General features: G+C 47.8%; 1 protein-coding gene across 3 annotated transcripts in view; it reads left to right on the top strand.

The window, feature by feature from the left end:
• The window catches only part of SIDT1 (SID1 transmembrane family member 1), a 47,740-nt gene that overhangs the window by 18,734 nt on the left and 16,669 nt on the right, over positions 1 to 12,337 (top strand). For 2 of the 3 annotated variants that reach the window (XM_087756570.1, XM_087756569.1), the window contains exons 2-10: positions 1,175 to 1,296; positions 2,278 to 2,448; positions 2,654 to 2,699; positions 5,600 to 5,701; positions 6,882 to 6,965; positions 7,578 to 7,671; positions 8,892 to 8,963; positions 9,350 to 9,443; positions 9,999 to 10,042. In XM_087756570.1, coding sequence (XP_087612696.1) covers positions 1,175 to 1,296; positions 2,278 to 2,448; positions 2,654 to 2,699; positions 5,600 to 5,701; positions 6,882 to 6,965; positions 7,578 to 7,671; positions 8,892 to 8,963; positions 9,350 to 9,443; positions 9,999 to 10,042 — 829 coding nt within the window. Of the gene's footprint in view, positions 1 to 1,174; positions 1,297 to 2,277; positions 2,475 to 2,653; positions 2,700 to 5,599; positions 5,702 to 6,881; positions 6,966 to 7,577; positions 7,672 to 8,891; positions 8,964 to 9,349; positions 9,444 to 9,998; positions 10,043 to 12,337 lie in introns of those variants that run through there. The other variant, XM_087756571.1, reaches the window with a different exon arrangement.

Raw genomic sequence — 12,337 nt, 5'->3', positions numbered from 1 at the left:
TTGCGTACGTAGTTTTTGTGGTCAGAAGGAAAAGCTGGAAGGCATGCCAAAAGAATATTGCAAATGTTTAGAAACCAGAAGGCAACGGAAAAAGATTCCAGTGTTTGCCCTTCTATCTCAAAGGGCTTTTAAGTCAATTATTTATGATGTTTTTTGTTAAAGACTTTATTTTTTTTAGGAATTGGTGACTGTAGCCTCTGTATTATGGTGATGATGGCAGGAAAGTTGATAATGGCTTTCAAGAAGGTGTTTTGTTCCAGTAAACCAAACTCCCACGTGAGTCTAGAATGACTATACAAGAATAAATAGGAAGTTTTCTTTTAGACTTGCAATTGCAGATGCAAGCCCTTTTTCTGAAGCTGGTGTCCTCAGTGTAAGCATAAGCTGCCATCTCAAGTAGCTGCCCTTCTGCTACCGTGCTAACTCCGCATGTTTTCTCAGAAGGTGGCACCCCCTTCTACATTTACTCTTCTTGGAGGGTATAAAGTTGAGATATTTATGAAAAGTGTTTCACTGATCCAGTGAGAGTCCATTCTAATTTTTCAAGATGTGGTGGGCTTAAAATGTCTGTGTCTTATTTACCTAATACGCTTTCATCAATTTAAGGCCTCTAATTGAGATGTACTGTCTCTTCTGATGAGTTATGCATTCTCACACCCTGCTTTCTTGAGCAATGTGTGCAGCTCTGGAGAGGGAGCCGAAGAGATGTTCTTGTCAAATGGAAATGGTGCCATTTCCATTTGGTGCAGACAAACTGCTTGCTTGCTTCTCAAAGCAGATAGTAAACTGGGGGCCATCTATGTTTTGTGTGTGTTTGCTTAATTTTATAACAGAAGTTATTCAGGTTGCTCCCAATTGGGTAAGTGGAAGCTACTGAACTCTCTTCCACTTATGTCTGCTGCATTTGTCCACTGTGTCTTGTCTGACAGTCACCTCTGACCTGGGGATAGGGCTGTGATTCTGGATTAGAGCAGCAGCAAGGAGGCACTTCTGTAAATGACCTCTGGATCTGAATAACCAGTCCAGCGACAAACGCTGCTGATATCCCTGTGGATATTGCCGGCATCTAGGTCAGACTGAGGAAGGGGACAGGCTTCTCCCACCTAGATTTGGAGCTGTCTTGTTCTTTGCCTTCGGCTATCACCTATCTGTACTCTCCTTTCTCTTCCCACAGGTAGATGCAGTGCGGGTGTACGTGAACAGCAGCTCTGAGAACCTCCAGTATCCTGTCCTGTTTGTAGTTCGCCAGCAGAAGGGAGTGCTGTCATGGCAGGTCCCACTAATTTTTCGAGGCCTGTAAGTACTGGAGTCTCTTCCTTGTAACATGTTTGTCTGCCAGCTGTATTCAGCATCAGCCTTCCTCTGGTGCTAGATCTTGCTGCTTGTGTAGACTGCGGGGCTTGGTTGCAAAGCATGCTTGCTCACTGTCAGCTGAACGTAGGAAGATCAGGATTTGGAGGTAATGTCATTTGGCAGCCTGCTCTTGTCTCTTAGTTTCTCAAATATGTACGCGGAGTACCAGGAGGCTTGTCTGCTAGGGATCTGCCTGCGTCACTAGACAGTGCATCTACCAAATGGCATTGTTGTCATTTCCACAGCTGCTTACGGTGCATGCAAATAGTTCTTGGGCTCTAGTTTGGAGCAGGGCTTGAACAAGCTCTTGAAAGAGCACCGTAACTGCTGGATGACAGTGCATTTGGAGAATAAGGGCTCTCCTCTGTTTCTCATCCCAGGTACATCTAAGCTGAGTCTGTTCTGGGGGGTGGTGGTTATTTTGGGGGTGTTTTCTTTGTGAAAGCGATGCTGCTGTGTGGCTTCAGAAACCTCAAAGCTAGTTAGGCTACAAGTACTGAGACTTTGCAGACACCTTAGACCGTCTCAGATGTGAAGCTTCATCCTGTGACTGAAATCCTGGCACCAGGCAGCAGGTATCCTGCAGTGTCTTGCCTGATGTAGGGGATGGTTGCAGCAGTGGCCGTTCTGGGCTGTTATTGCTCTCTCTGCCTCCATCAAATGGCAGATGTGCTGGGTCTGCAGATGGCACAGGCGGCCTCGAGGGAAGTGAAATGCTGGGGATGACCGGTCCCTTGTGCAGACCACAAGAGGCAACAGAGGTGGATTTGAGCTCTGAATGGTCTTGGACTTTCAGATTAGTATTTCAGTTATGCAAGCAGGCAAAAAATAATGTTATTCTTAGGGCTGCAGAACAACTTTTAAACTGCTGTCTCTCTCTCTTACATCCAATTTTCCCTTCCCTCCTTCCCCTGGCTGTTGTAGCTATCAGAGAACCTACAATTACCAAGAAGTGGGTCGAACCCTCTGTCCCTCTGAGCCAACACCTGAGACAGGACCATCTGACCAGATTATATTTGTGGACGTCTCTTCCATGGCACCATTTAATATTGCGTATGAGCTGCTAGTCACCAGGCTTGAGAACTTCCAACTTGAGTAAGCTGGGATGTGAGAATACAAATGTAATTTCTTCATGTGTCTGTAATACAGGGATTTGGTCCATCTACCTACTCTTCCCTTCTTTTTCTTGCCAGGAAAAAAAAAAAAAGATTATTTCTTCTTTTACTTAATCTGAAAGTACTCTGTGTGTATTCCAACTCTGAAAGTTTTAGACTTCAACATGCTGGCATTTCTTTTCTAGGACCAACAAAGCCTTTAACTTTACTGCCAGTCCTTCCCAGCCCCAGGTAAGGAGGAGTCCTGCGTGGCGTTGCTTGTATGCCTTACCACATCCAAATGGTTGATGCGATCCTTTGTTCGAGGTGGCAAAAGCCTTATGTGACTAGGTCGTTTCCCTCTTAGGATGCAGGGAAACTTCCTTACTGTTGAATTTTCTGTGGATATAGTGAAGAGGTAGCAGTGCCTCTGCACCTCTAGGGGCATGTTTGGGTCCTCTTGCAAAGCAATTAAGTGAACCAAAACCCATGACCAGAGCAAATGAATGGTATCTGCAGTTCAGGAAATTGCAGAAATGTACAGAAGTCCAGAGGCCATTGGACTGCTCCACTTCACGGGAAGTGAGGTGGTGTGCACCAATGTCTTGTTCCAGCCAGCGCTGGTTCAGTTGCCCTAGTGTGACGAGATAAGATGCAGTCTTTACTGGAGAAAAATAAATATGTAAATAATTGAGCTGTAAAGGTACAACAGAACTCAGAGTGCTACTTCTTGCTCAAGCAGCAAGTCAAGTTGCGAGGTGATAAATGAAACGCCTGATAAGTCTGGTTATTTGTTCAGAAGAGAGCACACGTGTACAGCACATCCAGCTGAGCAGCCTTGTTTAGAGCCCAGCAGATCCTACAAGTCCTCTCTTGAATGAAAATGCTGGTGGCAGTAACTATAGTTATACAGGAGCTGGGAGAGCATGTATTTTACCAGGCTGTCTGGTACTCCATTTTTGTTGTTGCTATCACTGTTAGTAACACCACTTAATTTTAGGTTTCCTGTTACCAGGCATCCCAGCTAATCTTTTTTGCTGTCAAATGTCTTAAGCTGGTTTGCAGATGCACACAGTATTTTATACTATAGAAGCATAGGGAATGGTGGTGGCTCTTTATAAACCCTCATTGTTTAGGATCTTGTAATTTGAATTAGTGTTTAGGATCTGGCCTGGAATTAACGTTGTGACTTTGGTCTGTTATTTGTCACAGTTAATATGAGATTGGTGACTTTTAATTATAGGCGAGATGTAGAGAGTAGAAGATGAGTGCTTCTTAATTGGTATAATGCTGAAGTGTTTGTAAATCAAAGTATTAAGTAGTCTGCAGGCGGAAAAAAAAAAGAAGGCAATTCAAAATCTAGACGAGCATTGGAATAGCCCTAAGACTGGAAAAAGCCAAGCGTAACAACCGAAGGAGTTGTGGTCCAGAACCCAGCTCATGCCCGAGGGCAGAAGGAGAAATCAGATATGCTCATATAGGTCACAAGTATTGTGTGGATGTGTTTATACCACTGACAGTCTGTGCAGGAGAGAACTGTAGGTCTCAGTGCCCCTCACGTTAATTCTGTACTCTCTGATACAAGTGTGGCTTAAAAAGAAAATTATAGAAGAGTCCCCATGGGTGATTTCCTGAAGGCAGTTTTCCTAAAGCTTTCCAAGGGTAGCGTGCATGGGAAAGCAAGGAGCGCAGACCGCCAGCGTCCTTGCTTGACAGAAGTAAAATGCACTCTGCTGAAGAAACCGGTTTGGTGAGCTGTCAGTTTGTAAGGACTCGCGGTTGGAGGCAGCGCTCCCTCAGCAGTGAAGGGACCCCGCTTGGAGTGGCGGGGCTGGTGGGAATAAATGCTTTAGTAGAAATGGGCAAACTTGGAAAAAGCCTGGGTGATTTCTTTCATGTCCCTGCCCTTCCAGTTGGGGACCCTGCTTCCTGGGAAGGGGATGGGAAATCAGAAATGGCTGGCCCTTGCTTAGCACTAAGGTCTATGTGACATAAAGGGAGCTGGCCAGTTGGGAATGTCTCGAGTTATGGTTTTGGAGCAGGAGCTCCGGTAGCTTCCCTCCCCGTGGGCTGTGCCTGCCCCGGGGTGGCAGCAGCAGCTGCCAGGTGACCATAAGGAAGGGAGGAAGATGGCTGGTGGCAGCCTTCAGCCTTGCATCCCCTTTGAGGTGGGGTGAGGTGTGCGTCGGCCCCTCGCAGTAGCTGTGACTTGGAGCCCGAGGTCTGAGGGTCTGGGCTCCACACGGGGCGATGGGAGCCCTTGCAGCAAACCTGCCTTCTGGGGTGGGCACAGAAACCCTACTTCTCCAGCAGCTGGCTGGTGTGGTACGTCGAACTTTTACTGGAAAAATATGCAAATAATGGTGTTGCCTGGGTCATCTTTTCCCCAAATCTGAAAAGACCCTTGCTGGGGCACAAGAAGGGAATGGTATTTCTTGTGCTTCCATGCTTTGAGCAGTCTGTGGGGTCAGGAGATGCCCTTCCCTAACCATTCCTTTCCCCCAGAGGAAAAGTAGGAATATTGGCAGATGTTAGTCTCTCCCAAATTTTTTCAGAGCTATAGCTGAATTATTTTCAAAGCTGAAGTGAGAAGAGAAACCCCCATTACCCCCCATCCTCAAAACCAAACAAAACCAGAAAACCTATATCATACAACTAATATCAGGCATTTATTTATAAGACTCTTGACAGAGCTCAACTGTTTGACCTAATAATTTCCACAGTCTCTCTTTGAGGCAACCCATCTGAGATAAACTCGTGGTATCTTCTGTCTATAAAGTACAGCCGGCAGTATGGAAACATCGGGAAATTGCTTATAGCAACATAAAATGGAGTAAGCTATAAAATGAAGTTGCTTGAGCTTGATCAGGTGGAAAAAAGCTTAAGGGAAGCAGAAGCTATGCTGTATCTTGTGTGTTGAAGATGTCTGTGTCTAACAGCATGCTGTGCAAGGGGGAGAGTTGCCTGTACATATTTAATCTGCTCTTCTGTAGCGTAAGGTCCTAATATTTGCAATCTGAATTTTTGTGAAAGCCCTCCACATCCAACCCCAAAGCCTAGCTTGGGCTGTGCAGGTACCTTAGGGAGGCTCTGAAGCTACTGGCAGGGATGGTTTCTGGACTGTAACTCTCAGTACTCTGCTTTCTCCTCAGTATTTTCTGTACAAGTTTCCTCAGGATGTCGATTCAGTCATTATTAAAGTGGTGTCTGATGCAGTTTACCCATGCTCGGTTGTCTCCGTCCAGGATATCGTGGTAAGTCTGAGCAGAGAAGGGTAAGGCGCTGCCTGCTGGAGCTCTGTGTCCTGCTGGGAGGAGGTCTGTACCCCAACAGAGAGAAAAGCCCTAGGAAGGGCTTCACGGTAGTGTGGTGGTGGTAAAGGGAGCCTCTGAAAGAGGAACGAAAATCCGGTGGGAAGGAGGCAAAGACAGAGATGCTGAGTTCAAGCAGCTCGTACCGAGATTTTTGTTGCAAATAAGTGAACAAGCTATTCCTCTCCGGCCTGTCCATAGGGCATTTGTTAAGTTCCCCTCATGAGGTTTAACACCCTGCTGCCTTGTGACATGGGCCTGTCTCTCTGTGGACTGGTGTTGGATGGGATGCTGGTGGCTGAGGGAGGGGACGGTGCTGTTCCCTTGACTCTCCCCTGGCTCAAGGCAGTATGGGGAGTTTCTGATTTCCAGACATGAGATCTCTCCTGCTTTCCAGTTCGATTTCCTCTCTCCACAATTACTCCTCCCCTTTCCTGGGAAGGGGAGAACAGCTCTTCCCTGCCATGGATGTTGGCTGTCACTTGCAGCTGGGAAATAGCCCCATATTTCTCCTCCTTTCCCACCTCCCTGAACGATGCAGGGACCTGCAGTGTGGGAACAGCAAGATGGTGACAGAGGTGCAAGAAGCCGTGGCTACTGGCTCTGAAGTCCTGGCAGTCGCCTTTAATACCTGGGGTGAGGAGAGAAATGGGTAACATCAACTCCTGCCTACATCCCTGCGCTTGAATGGTAGAAGGGCAGGAAGGGAGACTGTAACAGGTGAATTTCAACCTATCGGGTATTAAGACTAGTGGGAAAGAGTAAAATGAGGGCAAGCACTTGGCGTACAGAACAGACTGCAAAGCCTGTGACACAGCCAGTGTACAGCTGAGTGTATGCGCTGCCCTGTGGGAATCGTGGAGTGACCAATCTGCCTGAATCCTCTTCTGGGCTTAAACTGCATCCCTCTTGTGAGAATGCCGAGATCAGTGAGTGCAGGCCACAGCTGGTGTCTTCAGAGCAGCTTTTTTAACTTCTGAATGGGTCCTGGTTGTTTTGTTCCCTTTGTCACTCCAAGCGGGGCCTTTATCTGCTGTTCTGCACTGTCTGTTCTCCTGCTGGCTCCCTGCGAAATTAGTTTGGATTTTGTCCCTGGTTTAACTCTTAGCTGTGTCTGTTTTAGTGCCCAGTGTATGACCTGGACCATAATGTGGAGTTCAACGGTGTTTACCAGTCTATGACAAAGCAGGCAGCCATAACGGTGCAGGTGAGATGCTGATTTTTGTCCCAGTGTTGGGTTTTTTTTGGTGGCTTGTCCTATGCATCCCTAGTTTTATTTTGTCAATTCTGGTATGGCTGTGATCCTTTGTTTTTATTAGATCAGCTGATATCAGTAGAAGAAGAGATGTTACCTTTTACTACAAACCCTTGTTTACCTTTGCTTAGGTAGGTGTGTTGTATCTTAAGTGCTGAGGCTCTAGATCAGAGTGGCTGCAGCCAGGTGTCTTCTGTTCGAACCTTGGCTCTTCTACCACCGAGTGGTGGTAATAGGGCCGTATAATGAGCAAAGCTTAGGTAGATGGTTTGCACGAATTAAGATAAATAAATAAATAAATGCATTAGCATTGGTTTGCTTGTACTGGGGCACTGCTGTACTGCGTACTGATGAACTCAGTCAGGTTATTGTCAGCAAGGATGAGGGAAGCATCTGCAGAAGCCAAGCTCTGTCCAGAACAGGCAGGTCTCTGTAATGCTGGTGCCTGTGTCACAACTAAAACCTGATCTCTGGCCCTGGGGAGATCATCACCTCTGCTTTGCATTGGAGGGAGAGGCTGCTTCAATTCTCATGAATTCTGTCTTCTTCTGTCCTCCCATGCAGAGAAAGGACTTCCCAGGTGAGCAGTTCTTTGTTGTGTTTGTCATCAAGCCGGAGGATTATGCCTGTGGGGGTTCTGTGCCTTCCTCCGTTCATGGTAAGTTGCACTGGGAGGCGGATTTGGTTGCTGCATCCAGGTTGTGGAGCAGCAGGAGTCCTTGGGCACCTTCCTCTGGGATGACACAGGATGGTCATATAGCTCTATCTTATCCAGGTAGCTGTGAGGAAGAGTGAAGTATAAGCTTATTATTGTTGGGTAGGTTAAAAGTCTTGATTAACCCTGGAAGTGGCTGGCTAGTACAGCACCTGGCTTGCTGGGGTTATGTGCTTTTCTGAGGAGTCACTGGTGTCTTGGAAGATACTGGAGACACCCAAGCAGTGCTGCTTACAGCTTTTTGGTTTTTTCCCTACTGCTGTATTATCTTCCCGCCTGCATGGAGGCCCAGATGGCAGTTCCTGCAGCGAGCACCGTCTCCAACTGTTATCTTGGGATCTATGACAACCTCCCGACTTGGGGGGAGCCGGAAAAACTAGTAATGTTTTGGGGAATAATCTTATGAAAGACTTGTTCTAGTACCTTTCCCAGCCAGGAAACACTGTGTCTACCTCCTGGGCGGTGGTAAAAGCGAAGTCTCCACCAATCATATGGTGGGTGAAACTGGAGTGGGGGTGCAGCTGTCCCCATGACAAGCTGAGCCCATTCAGACCAGGGACATTCCTATCCTCAAAGCTGTGTGGATTTGAGAAGGAGGAGTAGGAGAAGCAAGAGTGCAAGCAACAGATATACTGGGCTCCCCCAGTTCTCACCCTAAAAAAGGATTGTCACCTTCCAGGTGTCTTTCTTTTATCCTAAAGCTGTCAGCAGAGCCATATTGGTAGGGTGTGCTAAGCCCTGCTGAAACATAACAAGACTCTAGCATGGCATCCTGCACAGAAGTGTTTTGCCAGCAGAATTTTGGCCAAAGGCAAAAATGCTGTCCCAGTATTTGTAGTGACAGAAACTGCCCTTTGGGGACTAGATGAATAGGAGACGAGATGCCTGGAGGATTCAGGCATCCAGACTTGAGCAATGCATGGAAGACTCAGGCAGGGATTTCTAGTCTGAAAAACAGGCTGTGGATAGAGGGGAGGTGGGGGAAACGTATGGAAAAGGCTGTACATTGACAAGTCTGGGAAAGGTTTAGAACGAAAGCACACACAGATTTCGGTGAAAAGCCAGACTCTGGTGTTTTTGCAAGTGCAGAGAACAGAGATAAGGGCCAGGGATCACTAATGTTTGATTGTTCTTACATTTGCTGTACACTTTGCGTCTCACAGGCAATGTCAACCGTACCTGGAACCTGCAGCGGACAAAGAACCTTCAAGTGACGATTGTGCCCTCTATTAAAAGTCAGTGTCTTTGTGCAGAGCAATGCAGCTTTATGGGGGAACTTGGCTGTTCTGTGTGGGAGGGTATGGCTGGGCTGGCCACCCTCTGATGGGATGGTGCAGAAACCACCAGCAGAGGAGTCAAAACCATTGCAGCCCTGGTCCTTTCCAGGAGGTGTTGTGTGGCACAGGGTGGTCTCACAGGCACACCAGCTAGCACTGGGGGTGAAGAAATGGGGGGACTACCTTGCAACAGGTTCTGGCGATTCCTCTTGAAGAAAGCAGAGGGGTCTTGAAGGACTGTTTGGGGCTGGGCATCGTCACCAGGTGGTGTTGGGACAGCAGCGCTGGCTCTGAGAGGGGCTGTCCCTGCTCTGTGAGCTGACTGATGCCTTCTCTTTCCTCAGAGTCCGTTTATGTCCAGGCCATGTTCTTCAGCTTCCTGAGTTTCCTCTCCTTTTACCTGGGCTCAGTAGTGGTTGCTTTTGTGCACTACATCAGGTGAGTCGAGGGGTTTTACAAGAATAGCCTTTCTGTTTCTCTTCATCCTCAGAGATGCCTCACCCTGCAGTGAATTCAGGGCAAGTGGGGCAGCAAGCATCTGAACAGAGCAGCCAAACAAGTCCACGACTACTCAGTGGACTCTTACTGACCATCAGCCAGAAAACTTTTCTTCCCCTGCTGTGGGGATTGTGGCAATGATGAAAACCTAAGACTGCGGTCTAGGTTTTGTAATGCCCCTACCCCTGGGTTTCCTTCTATGAGGACACTGGGTGGCAGGTGGGAACTGTGATGGGGCCAGTCTGGGATATGGGGTGTCGGAGCATTGGTACTTCCCAGAGTGCTGGACGGAGTACTGCAATAAGTGGCAGTGACCCAAATAGGGCCTTGGAGTTGTGCGAGTGGTGGTTTCCTTCCTGACCTGCCTTCCCTGCCCCAGACCTTGATGCCTGGGGAATATCTGCATCTGAGGTGAACTTGGGCACAGCTACTGTGACAGCTTGCTCTTGAGGTTTGTTGGCTATCATCTCATGAATGCTGCCTGTTCTTTTTCAGGGTTCGGAGGAAGGCTTCAGCTGGGAGATTGAGTCCTGAGGATGGTAAGGTCTCTCTTCTGTTGTGTGACATCTTTAAGTGAACAGCACAGGTCCCAGGCCAGGCAAGGGACAGACTGTCAGTCAAGTACCTTCTGTCCCTTCAAGCCTTCTTCCCTGTACATGGACTACATAGTCTCTGGTGCTGATGAAAGATGTTAGAGCTTCCTCTCTGCCCTCACAAGAGAGGGTGTTTGAAGCAGGCTCCCCCGAACCTGGTCCTGACCCCTGCCCTGAGGAGCTGGCTTTTAGAGGGGTGGAGGAAGGGCAAGCCTTGGCTAGACCCGGCTACAGGCTAATGTTGCTGCTGCCAGGTCTGTTCAGTTCTAAAGAAGGCACTTTGAGTTTGTCAGCTCTTATGCTTCAAGATTTCTTCTGCCTGGTTCAAGCATGGCGTCTCTAATTTTTTCATTTAATTTAAATTTTAATTTGTTTTTAACTGGGAGTTGCAGACAACCAAGTGAATGAATGACTAATACAGTTAGATAGTGGTGTTTGTGTTATTTACTTTGGTATTGGATTCAGTTTACTTTATGCTGCACCCACATTTCCACATACTGCAAATTTCTGCGTGATAAAAACATAGCTGCATCTAGGAGGCTACCAGTGAAAGATGGAAATTTTTTGTGATGTGGATGGGGGGGGGGCACTGGGAGTTTCTGCTTTCTGGAGAAGTGTGGGAGGCTGGCTGTTTCATTTTGTTTAAATATTCAGTGCCTGCGAAGTAGTTCAAAGCATTGGTCTGAGGATAAAGGCATCATCATCTGTACCTCTCTCCTGGGGAAAGGGAGGACGTTATGTTTTGGCAGCACTGAAAGGTTCTTGGTGTGTTCCCTTTTTTAATCCTCAGCTTCTTCAGTCTCTCCAGTCTGCTACATACCACCAGATAAGCATACTAGTATAAGTGAGCTGTGCTTAAAGGATCAGCAGTGGAAGTTTACTCTGACCTGGCATTACTTAGGTTAATATTTCTGCCAAAGACCTGGGGGCATTTGGCTTCTCAGGAGTGGTGGCTGCTTCAGCCACTGAGATCCACGTAGGCATCCCTGTGTGTGGAATGTGTGTGAAAGGTTTTCTTCACAACTAAATGAGCAGGGGACTGTAAAAATGTGCTTAAAAATATTCTAATTTTAAGTCATTTGGGATGGATCCTGCTGTGAGACAAGAGCAGGTCTTAGGGCACTGGAGAAATGGAAAGGGCCTCTGTGTCAGGGAGTTTGGGGAAGGTGAAGGACCTAGCCGAGGCCCTGGAAAGAGCTCCAGGGTGGTGACAAGGGATGACTGTCTAAGGCAAGGAGGCACAGTCTCAGCCGGCAGACCAGAAGCCCCAGGGAGTGCTGCTGGTGCTGCAGCTGAGGGTTCAAGTACTGAAGGCAGCTTTCCAAGCTGTCCTGCCGAGAAGTGGAAGTTATATTCTGGTGCTTGGGAAGTTCCCAAAGAAGCTGCAGGGCACAGATGCTGTGCTTGTCACAGGCCTGGAGGGCAGAGGACTGGGTTCCTGGGCGGGGAGGATTGTTGAACAGTATCCCTGTGAAAGGACGGGGGAGCGCCGTTCCTTCAGAGTTCACAGGTTTCCTCCCAGAGGCACCTTCCGCTTCTGTGGCCTGTCCTCTCCCTTGTACTCTATGTCACCTTCATAGAGCCCTTTCCTCTGGGGAGGAGCCATGTCCTACCGTTGTGCTGTTGCTTTCTCTGTTGTGTCTCTTCAGGGTGTGTGTCTGACTGATGCCTATAAAATGGTAGCTAGCATCTTCCCTGTCATAGAATGGTTTGGGTTGGAAGGGACCTCCAAATATCATCTAGTCCAACCCCCCCTGCCATGAGCAGGGACATCTTCAGCCAGATCAGGTTGCTCAGAGCCCCGTCCAGCCTGGCCTTGAATGTTTCCAGGGATGGTGCATCTCCCACCTCTCTGGGCAACCAGTGCCAGTGTTTCACCACCCTTATCATAAAAAAACTTCTTCCTTGTATCTGGTCTGATATCTGTCTACCCTCTTTCAGTTTAAAACCATTCCCCCTTGTCCTATTGCTACAGGCCCTACTAAAAAGTCTGTTCCCATCTTTCTTATAAGCCCCCTTTAAGTATTGAAAGGCCACAATAAGGTCTTCCCAGAGCCTTCTCCAGGCTGAACAACCTCAACTCTCTCAACTTTTCTTCATAGGAGAGGTGTTCCATCTGTCCTCCAGATCACCCAGGGCACGCTAGCTTTCTCTCAATTTTTTTTCTCCTCTTCCCACCCACTGGAATTTCTCTTCCTCCAAGATGCCCCTGGGTCTCCTCTTCTCCATCACTCCCCTTTC

This window comes from Nipponia nippon, unplaced genomic scaffold (assembly GCF_047370975.1).
Source record: "Nipponia nippon isolate SJK-2023a ecotype South Korea unplaced genomic scaffold, ASM4737097v1 scaffold_2, whole genome shotgun sequence".
NCBI classification, from domain to species: Eukaryota; Metazoa; Chordata; class Aves; order Pelecaniformes; family Threskiornithidae; genus Nipponia; species Nipponia nippon.
The sequence above is the reverse complement of the archived record's forward strand: the minus strand, read 5'-3'. Positions and strand labels throughout refer to the sequence as shown.